Consider the following 18,580-nt stretch of genomic DNA (forward strand, 5'->3'; position numbering starts at 1 on the left):
ATAAAATAAGAATAAAAAAAATTGAAATTCTACCAATATACAATATAAGCTATAAACAAAAAGTAAACATAATATAAACACATTATCAGACACAGATAATGTGTTTATATTATGTTAACATTATCAGGCAATGATCCTCCTTCAGGAGGATCATTGATCCTGTGACATGGAGGATCGACATATTGTGTTTATATTATCAGACAATGATCCTCCTTCAGGAAGATCAATGATTTAGATATTTTTATTATACACATTTGTTTTGTTTTATCTTTGTCAGTTTTTATTTTATTTTATTAGATATTTTTAATTTAATTAAATTTTTTAAATCCTCTCTTTTTAAATTAGGATTCAAAAGATTAAATTAAAAAGAGACAGGGCTTAAAATTCTCTTTCTTTTTAACTTAATTTTTTAAACCCTCTCTCTTTTTAATTTAATTTAATATTTTAAATCCTTTCTCTTTTTAATTTAATTTTTTAAATCCTCTCTTTTTAACTTCATTTTTTAAATCCTCTCTTTTTAATTTAATTACATTTTTGAAAGATTATCCTGGCAAAACATTTTTTCCCCCACTTTTTCTTAAATCATAAACACAGGAGAGAAAACTATTTAGATCAGACATAGAATAATGGATAACCAGAATTAGTTTTCTCACTGGCCTCTCTGGTCTTCCGTAGTTTGTTCAGGTTTCATTGTGTGGTTTCACATTTATTGTGTATTTTCTTTATTTGGTGCTTTGTGTCATAATAAAAAGGAGGAAACATCTCTAAAAATGAACCACCAGTTGAAGAACATCTCTGAAACTCTTCCAACCATAAACACTTAACTGGTTTCCTGCTACCAGTACTAGAAACCAGTCTGACCGGTCCTCACCTCCTGGACCTTTCTTCTTTCCTTTCTTGACCTTCTTCCTCTTGGAGAGCTCGGTGAACGCCTCGGCAGCCTTCTGAAGTTTGGTGACGAAGAACTCGATGTCGTCCAGGATGTGGTTCAGGATTTGCTGCCAAAATAACAGTTTAAACGTCACCTTCAGGTTTGTGTTTAACGTGACTTTTATTCTGACTTTAATGATTAAACCTGAACCAACAGACCAGAGGTCGGTTCTCCTTTATGTAACCAGATTTACCCTCAAAGCTTCCAAACTGGGATTACATTTAAATCAAACGACGTTCCTCAATCAGCTTAAATCTTTTATCTATTGTCATGTGACCCTCGGTGACCTCAGATTTAAACACCAGCTGCTCTCAGATCAGTAATAAAGAGGACTCACCACGTCTCGGTCCACTCTGGCTGCCGTCATCTCCACCGGTCCGTCGTCCTCCGAAATCTGTCGCTGCTTCTCATCTGACCACAGAACATAAACTACTAATCAATAACCAATAATAATAATAATAATAATAACCAATCACATCTGTAGTTTTATTAACCAAGAGAGACAACCAGCATAAGTACATTTACTCAAGTACTGAACTTAAGTACAATGTTGAGGTACTTTTCCTGAGTGTTTTCATTTGATTTAACAACATTAATTAATTTACAGATTCAGATAATTAAAACAAAATATAACCAACTAATAACTGCTGATGTATTATTGTATATGGAAAGTAGCTCCACCTTTACCAGCTGCAACATTAAAGTGATGAAGAAAATAGTAAAATATCCCAAATATATTAGTAAAGTATCAGACAAAAATGTGTAAAATATCCTAAATAATATCAGTAAAATATCCTAAAAATGTAAGTTAAATTATCAGAAAAATATGAATAAATTAATCAGACAAAAAAATGGTAAAATATGCTTAATACATTTTCGCAATATTTAAAAAATAGTAAAATTAAAAAATAGTAAAATATCCCAAATATATTACTTAAGTACCACACTTTTAATACTAGTTTTTTTTTTAAATAATATCAGTGAAATATACCAACAAAATATTATAAAATTACAAATAAATTAATCAGGCAAAAAAATTAAAATATGCGAAAAATATTATCAGAATATCCAAGAAATATTAGTAAAATAAAAAAATAGTAAAAACTCCCAAATATATATTAGTAAAGTAAACACACATAAACACAGACTCCCTCTATGATGTGACATCACTCACAGTCTTGCTGCTCATTGGTCCAGGCTGACCAGGCGGCCGCTCGACTCTTCACGTCCACCTGATTGGACGCTGCCGGAGGTTCGGGGGCGGGAGCGGCGGGGGGAGGCGGGATGATCCCGTCGCTCTTCAGGATCATCCTGCAGACAGACGGGGAGGACAGATCAGCCAATCAGCCAATCAGCTGTCAGCGTTTAATACGACCTCTAACGGTGTCTGATGATTGGTTCTTACTTGAGCACCTCTGGTCTCTTCTTCACTTTGCCTCCTTTGGCGTCGATCATGGCACTTTCTACGTCTGCTTGGATCAGATTCGCCTGACGGAAAAAATCAGCAGACACGTTGATGATGATGATGATGATGATGATGATGCTGCTGCCCCTGAACTAACGGACCAATCGGAGTGAGTTTACCTTGATGTCGTCACACTGGAACAGGTGGAGGTCCGGTTTGTTCTGACCCGAGTCTTTACACACCAGAGCCAAGATGGAGTCGTAGCTGCAGGCGTTCATCACAGCCTGGCAGTGCTGGATGGTCCCGATGGGGAAGTTCTCCAACTCGTTCTGAAACCGTAACAGTAGTCCGGTTCCTGAGAACCAGAAGAGCGACGCCTCCTCCATATATAATATATTTAGATGTACCTGAGAGTCTCACCTTGGTCTCCGGGTCGATGAGGCTCACCGTCTTCTCCTCCACCTGCAGCAGCATCTCCTGAGTCCAGACCTTCCCTTTAGCGTCCAGCAGACGGAGACGCCGGACACCGTCGTCCACCGTGATCATCCCATCTTTGCGGTCCAACAGGAACGTGGTCAGGTGCTGAACAGGACGGATAAGACAGTTAAACATTAATTACCATTACAGCTGCTCATATATGTGGGTCCTCTGCTCTTAAGAGGAAAAGTATACGTCTCATTTAGTCCATATTTATTTCAAATCATTCACCGTGAAATCAACATTCAACAACATCAATATTAACATTCTGAAATTTATCTTTATTGTAATAATTAACCTCATGAATAAAACAAAACATCCCGACCAATCAGGATCTCATTATTAATATTAACTAACTTTGGTGAGTTAGCAGGTAAAAACATGTCAAGGAGCTCTGTGATTGGTGGTTCCTCTAACATTTGGTAGAAGGCAACACAAGTTATTAAAACATACCTTTACCTTTACTATAATTAATAATTAGATTATTTAAATGTTCTTTAACAAGTTGCTACAACAAAGCAAAAGCGAGGATGTTGTTAATGTTTTCAATATTGATCTGGTGAAGAAGACTGCTGTTGAATCATTTCCATGTAAATCATATTAATAATAATAGTTTGTGGTCTCACCTCCACATGATACTGCGACGTGTCCGTCAGACTGTTGATGCTGGTTTTAGTGAAGTGTTTCCGTTGTTCTGAAGGAGGAAACAGAAGAGAAGTTCATAAATTCTCATTGTTCTGGTATCATGACGCCACCATACTGTCTTTTTCATTTATATATATATTCCATTAAAGGGACTGTTTGTAACTTTTTAAGCGTATAAATCTACCGGGTCGGGAAACATGCACGCTCGCGTGTGGCCGGAGTCACTGCTCCTCTGCCTGCTTGCCTTCACTCACACCGCGCGCGTTCTTGCTGTCTCGTTCCACCTCTAGACGTGAACGCGCGCACACTCCACACTGCAGAAGAGTTAGTGGCTCTGAGAATATCTAGTGAATGCACAATGGACTTTTGTGCAGAAATAACTGCTGCAGCTCCTCCAGACCAACAGAGGTTTCCCGTCTCTTGTGAAGTGACGGAGCTCCGCAGCGAGAAACGTTATCAGCGGGGCTGAAGCAGGAAGAGAAACGTTACCGTCTCTGACCGGGTGCCGGTGTCTCCCTGCGGGCGCGCTCAGAGACGATAACGTTTCTTTTCCTGCTTCAGCCAGCAGGAAAAGCCAACACTAGGATCAGCAGTGATTCATGGAGAGACCTTCGTCTTGTCAGCTAACATTGCTGCTGAAATATAGAGCAGCTGAAATATAGAGTGATATTTTGGTTTTAGCTGACGTGTGTCGCCTCACTGTGTTGATCAATGCTCGTTTCATGTTGGATTTTTTTTCTCAGATTTACATCTATTATATTTATTTCCCCCTTCCTCTTGCTCTGTAATTATTTGCTTTAGTTTTTTTTACCTACAATGGTGACCTACAAGATCGAAGTGATTCATTACTCTTTAGTTAAAAGTCCAATATTGTAAAAAGTATGATTTTCAGGTCTTTTACATTATAAAGCAGATTTAAGTGTTACATAAATACTGTTAAACTATCAAAACGCTCAATATACGGGGAAGTACACACAGCCCGTATTCAGAAATTGTGCGTTTGAAACAAGCCGTTTGGATTTCTGTCCATTTGTGATGTCACAAATATACAATATTTAGATCATCACACGGTTTTAAACGTAAACATTCTAAATGTTTATTTCCTGTTGCAGTGTATGTTAATAACATCAGCTTACAGGAAGTAAACATGGACCCAAACTATTGCCTAGCAGCGCAATTCCGTTGCAATTCCATTGAAATGCACTAAAACGGAGCGTTTCAGACAGAGCGTAAATACAGGTATATTCAGGTAAACAGTACGAGGAAAATAAAGGGTTTTTTTAACATTACAGCATGGAAACACAAAATACAAGTATGAACCTGAAGATGAGCACGATACGGGACCTTTAAATAAATGTGTTGACCTGTGATGTGTGAGAGCTGATTTTGTATCATTCAGCTTTACTTTGTTACTTTGTATTTCATTTAAATTGCACACCTGAACTTTACAAAGACACATCTGAAACTACTGCGAGCTCCTTCAACAGTTCATCTCAACATTTCTATTACTAAATGTTCTCAGATTATTTCTCTTTAAACGTTTTCAGAATGAGCTCCAAAAACACAACAACACTCAAATCACCCAAAATATAGAAGACACACGTGAAAAGTCAGATGGTTATAAAGTTATATTCACACAGACATGCAGCAGAGGTTCAACCACTGTGGGACTTCAACACAAAATCAAGTGTAGAGTAGAATAACAGAAGGCCGGTACGAGTCTCACATGCACGTCTGACCTTAAAGAAACATCAGGATTTATACAACACAGCTCTTATTGTTGTAGTTTTGAAGAATATTCCTGTCACGTGATGTTATATTACATTTAATTTATGGAAGAAAAACGTTCTACGTTGATGACTGAACTCTGTTACTGCAGCAGGCTGGTTTAAAACTCAATTATTGTGGTAATTTGATTCATTTCAAATGTGTCTACTGAAGCATTTCTGTAGATTTGATCTGTTCAGACTTGTTTGGAAGTTGTGCCAGACTCGACTTCTAAATCTAGTTTTTGTTTTCCATCACGACCTCCTGATGGGCTCATGAGGACGTGATGTTTACGGTCACAAGTTAACAGCTAAAAGTACAAAAATAAGAGCCCTGTTATTTAAATACTTGAATAAAAACACACAGAGAGAGTTCACCAGTTCACACTCGGCTCACTTTGACTTTTCTTTTTATGTTTGGCTGATGAACGAAAGAAATAGATTTCATCTGATCCTGTTAATGAGGATACAATGAGGTTGATTGTTAATGAGGATACATGTGAAGGTACATTGAGGATACATGTTAATGAGGATAAATGTTAATGAGGATACATGTGAGGGTACAATTAGGATAAATGTTAATGAGGATACATGAGGTATAAGAGATGATTCATGAACCATCAACAGGAACACATTTATAACACACACACACACACACACAGGCGCTACTTTCTGATTGGCTCAGAGAGATGACCAATCAGGAGTGAGAGGTTGCTCTGCTGTGAGTGAATGATGTTACTGATGAACAGAAGATCAACAGTGAGGATGTGAAGCTGAACCACACTGAACTCAGGGCACTGTTACTGCAGCCATCAGATAAATATATGCTCTCTCCAGATGTTCTACGTTAATCCTACACAGTAGTAGTAGTAGTGGTTGTGGTAGTAGTCGTAGCAGTAGTAGTAGAAAGCAGGAGAATAAAACATGAACTCACCGTAGAGAGCTTTGGCACTGGACTTGGCTTTGTTACTAGGAGGCTCGGGAGACTGAGAGCCATGGCCGCTGAGAGAGAGAAAGACATACAGTTAGTGTTTTAATTTATTTAATTTTTAATTGATTTCATTATTTTCTTTTTCTTTTTCTTTTTAAATTAAATTAATTAATGTTTAAATTAATTTAATTAATAAAAAATAAATTTGTTTTGTTATAATTTGTATTTAATTGTATTATTAAAAAATATTCCAAATTTATATTAACACATAAATACATACATATATTATTTTTTATATATATTTTATATATACTTTTATGAACCTTTAAAACTGAAGGACGACCTACAGCGAGTAAATTTAGTGAGATTTTATTCACAAAAGAGAACTGGAATCTTTTGGAAACCATCAGTGTTTTCAAACAGAAATGTTATTTATTATAACTTATATCTTTGGTTTGACTTGACTTGTGTTATTTCAAATGTCACCCTCCGTATTTAACTATATATTCTGTCCCGTCCATAACTTCCTGTTGATGCTGTTTGTCTCTATATTCTGGTTAAATAATCCAGTTTTATTGAATGCGTTTGTGACTTCCTGTCCAGCTGACCTCAGACCAGCGTCTCTCTTCAGTCTGTTGAACACGTGATGTTGTGATGTTTCCTGTTAAACTGACAGCAGGACGGGTGATCGTGTGTCACTGAACTGAAACTGGATATTTTCACACATTCGCACTTTATTTATTCTGACTGATGAGACGATCAATAATTAATGAGAGTGAATCACTCTGATGAGAGACGCTGAGCAGCTTCAGCTCCACTCTGAAACAACTAACCCGGGATCAGTCTTCATGTCTTTATTTAAACCATCAACTGATGAGAGACGCTGAGCAGCTTCAGCTGAAACTCATCGATCAGCTGATCGATCAGCTCTGTGACCTCAAACTGAACATCAACAACAGATCTGGTAGAATCTGACCTCAGTGGGTCTCAGGTCACCAGCTGGTGATCCACAGAGACGACGCGTTAAGAGATACAGTTAGTTAACGGTTTGGAGCGCCTTGGTGGTTACAGCTCCATTTATCCACAACGTCCTGGACCAGGTCCTGGATCAGGCCTTGGACCAGGTCCTGGTCCAGGTCCTGCTCTCCTCTCTGGCTCACTGACCTCATTGTCTGCAGGAACTTTAACTTTGGGAAATTAGCACAGCTGATTAAATAAGTGGATCAATTAGAGTCAGAGAGCTCCGGTTTCACTGTGGTGGTCCATTCACATCCAACAACTCAAACTGCAGACTACAGGTTTCCTGTAGAAGCACAATGTGACACTTAAACTCACTTTAAGGCATTTATTTAGTGTTCCCTGTGAAGCCGTGTGAAGATGTTAAATGAAAACCTGCTAACATGACGCATCTTCAGTTACACTTTCCAATAAATATTAATTTAAAGGGGACATATCATGCTCATTTTCATGTTTGTATTTTGGGTTTCCACTAGAACATGTTTACATGCTTTATTGTTCAAAAAACATTATTTTTCTCATACTGTCTGCCTGAATATACCTGTATTCATGCTCTCTCTGAAACACTCCGTTTTAGCACATTTCAAGGGAATTGCAACGGAACTGTGTTGCTAGGAAACAGTTTGGGTCCATGTTTACATCCTGTCAGCTGATGTCATTCACATACACTGCAACACGAAATAAACTGGGACACATTTAGTATGTTTTCGTTTAAAACTGTGAAATAATCTAAATATTGTAGATTTGTGACATCACAAATGGACAGAAATCCTTACGGCTTGTTTCAAACACACAGTTTCTGAATATGGGCTGTGGATATTTCTCTGTGGATTGATTGTTTTGATACTTTCACAGTATTTATATATCACTTAAACCTGCTTTATAATATAAAAGACATGAAAATCTCACTTTTTACAATTTGGGACCTTTAAGGGTTTCTTAGAGAGAAACTGAGCTGCAGCAACATTCATCTTTTCATGGTCACAGGTCAAGTGTAAAAGTACATCTCTGTGGAACAATAAGGCCTTAAAATACCTTTAATTAATCCTTAATTTACACCTTTAATCTAAATCAAAGTGTTTGATAGCCAGAGATCATTTAATGAGTCCATTAACGTGAAAGTTAAACTTTAATTTTAAAAAGCCCTTAAATACCTGAATACTGAATAAGAATTGTCAACTATTTCAAACTAATGTGTAAATTAAGGGTAAAGTTCTGCGCCCATTAAAATCTACTTAATTTGTTAATTAAGGGCTTTTTAAGGAGTATAAAAAAAACAACTTTGCAAAATAGGATACATTCTCAATTTTTTTTAAAAATACCTGTAAATTTAAGAATACCTGCAAAGCTAAAAAATTGTCACTTTCTTTTTTACCCTTAACTATTAAAATACATTAATTAAAAAGATACAAAGTCAGGGATGGTTTCCACACCTTAAAAACACCTTAAACTGTGCAGATAATCTATTAAAAAATATTATATATATATTAGGGTCCATGAATTAAAACTCAAATTTGTGCTATACATGGAAAATGAAGGACCTTTTTTAAGGAATCAAGGAAAATTAAGCTTTTTTTAATAAAGTTATTTTGTACATTTCAAGGGGATTTTGCCCCTTAAAACATATAATCTATGTAGAAAAACCCATTAAATAACTACTTAGTATATTACAGTCCATTAATTTTTTCAATTAAATTGTGGTAAACCTGTTAAACCATGCAGCTAATCCATTACAAACACCCCTTAAAGTTCCATAAAAATGCCTTAATTGCATAACTAATGACAGAAGTAATAACTAACAATTAAAAGTAAAATTAAGGGACATTTAAGGTAAAAAATTAGAAGGATTCAGTTTCATATTGTGTACTTATGCTAATAGCTAATGTTAGCATGTTGCCCTGACACAGGTAGGCGTGTCAAAAGGCATGTTAACTATTAGATGTCAACATGCTTACAATTAGCATGTAACTTTTAGTATGTTAGCATGCTAATGTTAGAATATGCTACATTCACGCACAGATCTCTGAAAAGACCCACAGAAACATCAAGGAGCCTCCAGCAACATCATTGTACTGGATCTGGGCTGATGCTAACAGACATGCTAACAAGCGTTACAGACTGGTACTGACTTGATCTGTGAGCTGTAGGAGCCGAAGATGCCGGAGCCCAGAGCTGGAGATTCATATCCGTTCATCCTGCTGCTTCACAGTGGACCGTCAGCTGAAACACAACAACACACACATGACCACTGTTCATAATAACCATTATTATTATTATTATTAGCTTGACATATACTCAGAGAGAGAAACTGTTGATGATCTCTGCAGCGTGATGAAGAACAAGTGAAGATATTAATGGAGCGTTTAGAGATCTGATTTCATGCTGAACTCATTCAACACTTCATGCTACGTTAGAGGAACTGGAACGGTATGCAGATAAAAACACAGTATTATATCACGTCTCTGTGCAGAGAAACAGTACAGAATGATAGTATAATCATAACTTTAATAGGATGAATAAACATGTATAACTATGTTCACCAGAGCTCCTAGCGTTAGCATGCTAACATTAGCTAGTTAAAGGTCCCATATTGTAAAAAGTGAGATTTTCAGGTCTTTTATATTATAAAGCAGGTTTAAGTGCTTTATAAATACTGTGAAAGTATCAAAACGCTCAAAATACTGAGAAACACACACAGCCCTTATTCAAAAATTGCGCATTTGAAACAAGCCGTTAGGATTTCTGTCCATTTGTGATGTCACAAATATACAATATTTAGACCATTACATGGTTTTAATCAAACATTCTGAATGTGTCCCAGTTTATTTCCTGTTGCAGTGTTTGTAAATAACATCAGCTGACAGGAAGTAAACATGGACCCAAACTGTTTCCTAGCAACACAATTCCGTTGCAATTCCGTTGAAATGCACCAAAATGGAGCGTTTTATACAGAGGGTAAATACAGGTATATTCAGACAGACAGTATGAGGAAAATAAAGTTATTTTTGAACATTAAAGCATGTAAACATGTTCTAGTAGAAACACAAAATAAAAATATGAACCTGAAAATAAGCACGATATGTCCTCTTTAAAGTTATTACAGTTCATCCTGAATGATGAAGCATCCTCAACCGTTTGGTTTATAAATGCTTTCAAATTATTAAAAAAATAAATACAAAATAAGTACTATAGTAAAATAGCAAGAAAGTGGAGAAATATCTTTTTTCTTGTTTTTTTATGCACTTTATTACATTTCTATATATAATTTTATATAAATCCTCATTATTTTTTGCATTTATTTTGATAACGTTTATAATATATTTATGTATTCTCTGTAAGATCTTGTATGTTCTTTAATGTGTGTTCAATAAAATAAATTAAAAAGCTGCATACAGGACAATGCAGAGACGCAGGAGGAGGAGTTTGTGTTGCAGAAAAGTTGTGAATTATGATGATTTAATTCATCATAAATAATAAACTGAAGAACGTCTGAACTGCATTTCATCCCATAGTTAACATATTTCAGTGTTGACTCAGTGGAACATCTGGTGTATGATCAGTAAATCTGCAGACGTCAGCAGCTTCAGGACGCCAAGCTCATCTTCTCTCGTTAATGAATCATTAAACGTTCCTGTCGGACGTCTCATCAGACTCAGATTAAAACACCTCCTCTCACACTGAAGAGTCCTCGGCTGGTATTTATCACTCTGTATGTACAGTGCTGGTCTGTCACCAGTGATTACTTTTCCCAGGACGCCATGTTTAATGCAGCTGGGATGCCATTTTGGACTCTATAACCATGACAACAGCAGGCAGAAAGGAGGGGGTCATAATATCTGCTGCTTTGTCCGGGAGGGGAACCTGTGAGGCCTCGCTGTGGGAGAAATGAGCCCAGGCTGACTACAGTCTGAAGAGGAAACTAGGAAACTTTATCTGATCACAGCTGCTAACTCAGAAATAAGTAGGATATATATATATATATATATATATATATATATATATATATAAAAAAAAAAAGATTAGATTGTAAATTTGCACAGGTACGTGACTGGTGTATTGACAATGTACATAAACATATGCACAATTTACATAAATCTGTTCTGCAAATAAAAAAGAATATATCATAAGTTTCCATTACTGCAAGAGGAGCAGAAATTTGTATTGCAAATTTACATATTTTAATAAATGCAACACCAGAGTTTATATTTCAAATTTACCCACATACGTGATAACTGTTCATTAAAGAAGAGCATAAATAGCAAATCTGCGCATATTGTAAATTTACATACATATTTTACTGCAGTTCAAGGACAGAGTATATCAGAAAAGAAACCTGCGTACTACATGTATAGAATATTTATTTACTTTTACTATTATGTACTTAACTGCAACTCTAAGAGAGCGTATATCTCAAATTAAAAGGGACTATTTGTAAGAATCAGAAATGCTTGTTCACAGCGACACCTGTGGCCGTTAAGTCAACGAAAGTCAGTGTCGGGCTCGCGCTTGTGTTCGCTCTACATAGACATGAACGAGCATCAGTCAAAACAATGAGGCGACACACGTCAGCTAAAAGCACAATATCACTATATTTCAGCTGCTTGGCAGTAATGTTAGCTGACCAGACGAAGGTCTCTCCATGAATCAATGCTGATACTAGTGTTGGCTTTTCCTGCCTCAGCCTCCCGACCGCGGCCGGAGGGAACAGGGGAGACACCGGAGTTTTGGTCGGAGACGATAATGTTTCTCTCTGCGGAGCCCCGTCACTTCACAAGACACGGAAAACCTCTGTTGGTCTGGAGGAGCTGCAGCAGTTATTTCTGCACAAACGTCCACTGTACATTCACTAGATATTCTCAGAGCTAAACTAACTCTTCTGCAGTGTGGAGTGAGCGCGCATGCACGTGAGAGTGGAGCGAAAGAGCGAGAACGAGTGTGGTGTGTGAGTGAAGGCAGGCAGAGGAGCAGAGGAGCAGAGACTCTGGCCCTGGAGACCAAAGCTACGGTCTCCTCCGCGTCCTCCGTCCGCGGCCAACACTGTTTAACAGACGAGCTTCACTAGATACAACTTTGCTGTTTTGCTGCTTCCGTGTAGTTTGTGTTGGAGTCTGAGTCTGAACAGCGTAGTCACACGCGAGCGCGCATGGGACACCGACCCGCAATGATGTAAGAAGTTAAAAACAGTCCCTTTAATGTTTATGTGACAGTAACTAAAGAGGGGCAGAAATTGTAAATTTGTGTAGACATTGAAAATGTACATACATAAATGTATGCACAATTTACCTAAATATATAACCGCAAAAGCACAGATCGCAAATTTACATACACTAACGACTGCAACTAAAGCATAGCATAAATTGCTAATTTTACATAGCTGCAACTCAAGAATGTATATTGCAGATTTGTGTATATAGGGCACATATTTACATAACAATTTGCAATATACACAAATTTATACGTGTAGTAGTGGATATCACAGAAATGTATATAGCGACTCTCTCAGAGCGGATACATTACACAAAAACTGATGTTAGTACACGACTGGAACTCTGAGAGCTTGATGACAAATTTATGAACAAATTTGACGTCAAGTAAAGAAGAACATAAATCACAAATCCCAGTTTGTACTTTACTGAAACTCTTAATTTACTTTATTTTAAAGACATATTTAAATCCAACATAGAACCATGTTTAGGTCCACTAGTGTGGTTGAGACTGTGAGAAGAGACAACAGCTCAGGATGCTGTTTGTTGAGCTCTAAAGAGATATTGATGTTTCCTCCCAGCTGACCTTTGACTATAAAACATGTCCGAACGTCCTGCAGAGACAACAGCTCACTTATCAGTCCTCTAGCAGACAGGAGGACGCTCATCTCAGATCAGTTTCACCTTCTGTCCTCCGCTCATTCATTAAATAAAAACCTACTGACACTCTGCCTCCATGTTTACATGCAGCATCATGTACATTCACACTACTCGGATAGTGAAATGTCAGTTGCCGTGACGACACTAAAACAGCCGTGTTTGTGCGACAACCACGCTGAGCGGGGCTGTGAGGCGTTTCCATGGTAACGCGGGCCACCCCACCAGCGAGGAGAGACCGCCAAGTAGAGTCGACGCCGACTGGAGATCTGAGAACAGCCAGCAGAGCCTCCTGCTGACTGCTTCACATAAACGGATCAGAACTCCATTCAGAAAACAAGCATTTTAAAAAGTTGTTTGCTTGTCGTCTTGGTGACAGACCTGACAAAGCATGAATTCAGACTTTTTATTAATCAGCATCATTACGTAGTTGTTTCAGCATCATTTTGATCCGTTCACAACAACGTCGCTGCCGTATTTATGCCTCGATGACTTTATGTTGAGTGTTGATGGAGCAGCTTTAACACATTAAACTCAGTCTGTGCATGTGTTGATAGCCTGGCACTGATCCATCCAGACTCCATTCAGAAAACAAGCATTTTAAAAGTTGTTTGCTTGTCGTCTTGGTAACAGACCTGACAAAGCATGAATTCAGACTTTTTACTAATCAGCATCATTATGTAGTTATTTCAGCTTCATTTTGATCTGTTTATTGATATTAAATCACAGCACAATCTGTTGATTTTGGGTTCATACCGCAGTAGTGACGTGTGGCTGCTAGATACAGTCGGTGCAATGACACTGTATGTGAATACAACTCGCCGTCGGGTGACGTTATGAACCCAGACACGACGGCGTTTGGTTTTCTGACATATCTGGGACTTCTCCAACATCTACAAAGCAGCAGCAGTGGTTATTTCTTACACGGTTGATGGAGGAAAAGTTGTTGGTATCTATGGAGACAAGCTCCTCCGTCCAACTCGTGCGAGTGAAGCGAGGAGAAAATCCACTTGGTTGTTGGTGTGAACGCGACATTAGAGGTGTTTAACTGCTTCACATAAACAGATCTGAGAGCAGCCAGCAGAGGGTCCCTGCTGCTGTTAAAGCTGTTTACTCTGCAGTTTAATATCCAACCTGATAAGGTGGTGGAGTCACGTGATCCAGTTCACCTCTGATGTCATGCAGAACAAACACTGCAGAGGACAAACTGTTTCTGGACACGTCAGTCAACACATGCACAGACTGAGTTTAATGTGTTAATGTTCATAAATTCACTTTTTTCTGAAGGGAGATTTGAAAAACCAAATAACTACTGCAACAAAAACTACATTTAGAGCTCTGTTTTCTAAACTCAGCAACTGCTACTCCGTCATTTATTTGACTTATTTTACTCTGCTTACTGTGATAAAACCTCCCTCTTCCTGGACCGAAAAAAAACTAAAACTACTGACGGTGACTCCTCTTAAATCTTTGCTTTCCTGTGACATACAGCACTGGAAGGTTTTACATCTTCAGGATTCCAACATATCAAAAGGGACTCCAGCCAAAGAGAGAGATAAGGCCTCCTTGACATTTAAGGTAGATAATGTCCCTTAATCATGTAGAGTTCAAGTGTTTCTGAATGTTATCTTTCAAAGACCAAAGCATTAGTCGCTTTATGCCTCCCATACTGACTTTAAAAAGGACTTTTAACAGACAGAAGTCTGACAGAGTTTTTAGTCTCAGACTAGAATATTTTCAAAGACTGGGGATCTATCAGGGTCACTATTTACAGACTAGATTCCTTTAGAGAGTGAGAACCGGGTGTGTTCAGGTAAACGTCCGCAACATTTAATAGTTCCTGGTTAGTTAATGTTCCTGTTTTTCTGAAAGGCAGAAGTCAGTTAAATACTAACTGCTGTTCAAACAAACTGCTGCTGTGTCACGTTAACATCTGATCACTTTATAAAGACACAAAGCTGTAATCTCTCGGTTTGTGTTGAGTCACTTCTGCCCGTCTAACTGGGATTTATATATATATATATATATATATATATATAAATAAATAAATATAATATAAATATATATATATATATATATATATATATATATATAAAATACGAGAAAATACCGTTAATATTGTCTGAGATTAAAGTGGTAAATTTACGAGAAAATACCTTAAAATATTCTCTGAGATCAAGGTGGTAAATTTATGAGAAAATACCTTAAAATGTTCTGAGATTAAAGTGGTAAATATATGAGAAAAATTCTTAAAATATTCTGAGATTAAAGTGGTAAATTTACGAGAAAATACCTTAAAATATTCTCTGAGATCAAAGTGGTAAATATGAGGAAAAAAAAACTTAAATTTTCTCTGACAATGAACTCACAAATTTACGAGCAAAAATCTTGGATATTCTCCAAGAATAAAGTGGTAAATTTATGAGAAAAAAATCGTAATATTCGGAGATTAAAGTCATAGATTTACGAGGAAAAAAACTTAAATATTCTGGGATTAAAGGAGTAAATTTACGAGGAAAAAAAATAATATTCTGACAATAAATTCACAAATTTGGGAGAAAAATAACAGAATTTTCTCTGAGATTTTAAAGTCATAAATTTGCAAGAAAAGAAAATCATAAACTGTGCTAAACCGTGGTAACACCAGCTGCCGTCTTAATTTGGTTGCGCCTAAAGTAGTGAGCTGAAGGTCCTGAAAGATACATATACACATTCTCTTTTATGTTATTTGTGTTATTTTATGAACATAAATAAATAATTATATAACTAATATATTTTGCACTGTGTGACTCACGTTACCACTGTGATTAACGGCAGTGTGATGAGATTGATCCAAGCTTGCAAAGTGGAGCAATGTGGCTGCTTGACAAAAAAGCTAACCTAATTTTCTGAGTTTTTTGTTTGTAAATTTACGACTTTAATCTCTGAAATTCCGATTTTTTCCTCTCTTAACATTAACCCCCCTCCCCTGGCTCTGTAATTTTTTTTTTTAAACCTACAATGACCCTTATACAACATTGCATGATCTTATTACGCAGCTAAAACTATTATATATTAAAGGGACTATTTGTAACTTTGTAAGCGTATAAATGTAGCAGGTCGGCACACATGCGCGCTCACATATGCGCGTTCGCGTGTAGCCGCTGTACCCTCCTCCTCTGCCTGCTCGCCTTCAGTCAGACAGCTCAGCTCGCTCCACCTCTAGACATGAACGCGCGCTCACTCCACACTGCAGAAGAGATAGTTTAGCTCTGAGAATATCTAGTGAATGCACAGGGAACGTTTGTGCAGAAATAACTGCTGCAGTTCCTCCAGACCAACAGAGATTTTCCGTGTCTTGTGAAGTGACGGAGCTCTACAGAGATTTACGTTGTCTTCTCGTTACCGACCGGGTGCCGGTGTCTCCTCTGCTCTCTCCGGCTGCGGGCGGAGAGAGCAGGGAGACACGCTGGAGAGCCACGCTGCCTCAGCCTGCACTTAGGCAGGAAAAGCCAACAATCAGATCTAAATCATGTTCATGGAGAGACCTTCGTCTGGTCAGCTAACATTACTGCCAAGCAGCTGAAATATAGAGTGATATTGTGGTTTTAGCTGACGTGTGTCGCCTCACTGTTTTGAGTGATGCTCATTCAGGTATATTTAGAGCGAGCAAGCGCGAGCCCGACGCTGACTTTCGTTGATTTCATGGCCACAGGTGTCGCTGTTAAGAAGCATTTCTGAAAGTTACAAATAGTCCCTTTAACGCTCATCCTGCTGATTTGATTCTTTAATTTAGTCTTGAATATTTTTCTCTTGAAAATCAATGCGCTCTTATTTTGAAATAAGGTGTGATGAGCTCTCCTGATTGTCTGAAACACACAGAAAAATTCTGATATTTACTGATTCATACAGTTTGATCGTCTTCAGAAACAAAAGCAGCAACAGAAAGTCTGTTCGTCTCTCAGAGGAAAGTAAAGAGGATTATCTAGAAGATTTACGACACTCACACTCACAGATAATCCCTGAAACCTTCCTCCTATGGAATAAAAATACTGGAATAAATCCTAAAGATACGGGAATAAATCCATGACACCAGGAACCCCGAAGCATTCACTTGAATTAAAATATTATCTTCTGATTTTATTCTCTGAAATAAATGCCACAATTCTTTAATCTCTCTGCATTAATCCCAAAATTATTCTGACTTTAATTTCAAAAGAGGAACTATATTCTCAGATGTATTCATTTAATCTCAGGGTAAATTCAGATTTACAATTTTAATAATAATAATAATAAAAAAAATAATAATAATATTTTCTCACTCTAATCTCAGACAATTCTCCAAATACAATGTCTAAATTATCTATTCACATAGTCCTGAATTTAATCCCAAAATAAATGACTTTAATTTCAAAATATTTGTATGATTTTGCGTAGATTTGCCTGAGTTCTCCGGAGAATAAATTCAGTAAATTATCTAATCCCAAAATAATTTTAATTTCAGTCTAATTTAATTTATGGATTTAATCTCAGATTAAAGTCAGATGTTTTTTTATATTATTCCAAACTTCCTGACTTCATTTAGCACTAATCCATCTTTCCAGAATAAAAGCCTTTAATTAACACATTTTAACGTCTCTTCAGATACAACTTTGATTTTTAAGGTTAACTCAAATAATAATCTTTATATTTATGAATTAATAAATGTTTAAAAACTCTCCCCGCTGCTCGTATTAATGTGAGCTCAGTAATAATGAGAGCAGCTTCTGCTGTGAGGATTGATTCATTATCCTCCGACTCCCCGACGGGATCCACATCTCAATTATCTCTCTGACTCTAACCTACATACAGACAGGACGCTCTACTGTCACTCTACTGTAACAGAGAGGACACTCTGCACATTTACTGTCCCACAGAGGACGCTTTACTGTAACACTTTCCCCCTGCTTTGCCTGCACTATGTTCAAAAGCTCATCCCTCACAATTTTCTCAAATGTTTTCATCACCAGAGATGTGAGTGCTTCAGTTCTGCAGTCATTTAGTGACTTTGAAGAATTCCGTACAATAACTGAATCCTTCCAAACACAAGGAACCTTATGGAGTTGGAAAGACAACTTGAAAATAAAAGAGTAAATATCTGCCAGCTGGTCTGCACAAGTTTTGAGGATACGACCCCCCAATCCCATCCGGGCCGGGGCTTTTCCTTTCTTTAACACCCCGAAAAACATTTCAGGACCTGATCCCTGTCAAAGTGCACAGCGGTCTGTTCGGGAATATTTTTACAATTTGACGACTCCTTCATTTGCAAGGTCAAGATCAGACTTGTCATTTAGGGAGATGACACACTTTTTGCGGCTGCATCCCCATCATGCATTTCACCCCCTCCCAAGCTGGGCATGAATTTCCAGAGCCGAGTAACTTCTCCACGTTATCTCTGTTGGAGGACTTTGCAAGCTTCAGATCCTTTTTTACTTGTTTCTGAAGTTCCCTATGCCGGGTCACATCACCCAGGTTAAAACAGATATTTCGCTGCGTGATTGTGTTTTTGATGGATTTGGAGACCAACGG

At 37.4% G+C, this 18,580-nt stretch overlaps 1 protein-coding gene across 6 annotated transcripts in view; it reads right to left on the minus strand.

Moving 5' to 3' along the window:
* Nucleotides 1-18,580, minus strand: part of eps8a (epidermal growth factor receptor pathway substrate 8a) — a 39,689-nt gene that overhangs the window by 12,009 nt on the left and 9,100 nt on the right. For all 6 annotated transcript variants that reach the window (XM_037760981.1, XM_037760979.1, XM_037760978.1 and 3 more), the window contains 9 exons: nucleotides 9,302-9,392; nucleotides 6,159-6,226; nucleotides 3,440-3,507; nucleotides 2,757-2,918; nucleotides 2,516-2,665; nucleotides 2,337-2,419; nucleotides 2,106-2,242; nucleotides 1,269-1,342; nucleotides 872-998 (listed from right to left, as the gene is read on the minus strand). In XM_037760981.1, the coding sequence (XP_037616909.1) occupies nucleotides 872-998; nucleotides 1,269-1,342; nucleotides 2,106-2,242; nucleotides 2,337-2,419; nucleotides 2,516-2,665; nucleotides 2,757-2,918; nucleotides 3,440-3,507; nucleotides 6,159-6,226; nucleotides 9,302-9,366 (934 nt within the window). In that variant the 5' untranslated portion in view covers nucleotides 9,367-9,392. The remainder of the gene's footprint in view (nucleotides 1-871; nucleotides 999-1,268; nucleotides 1,343-2,105; nucleotides 2,243-2,336; nucleotides 2,420-2,515; nucleotides 2,666-2,756; nucleotides 2,919-3,439; nucleotides 3,508-6,158; nucleotides 6,227-9,301; nucleotides 9,393-18,580) is intronic.

This window comes from Sebastes umbrosus, chromosome 23 (assembly GCF_015220745.1).
Source record: "Sebastes umbrosus isolate fSebUmb1 chromosome 23, fSebUmb1.pri, whole genome shotgun sequence".
Lineage (NCBI taxonomy): Eukaryota > Metazoa > Chordata > Actinopteri > Perciformes > Sebastidae > Sebastes > Sebastes umbrosus.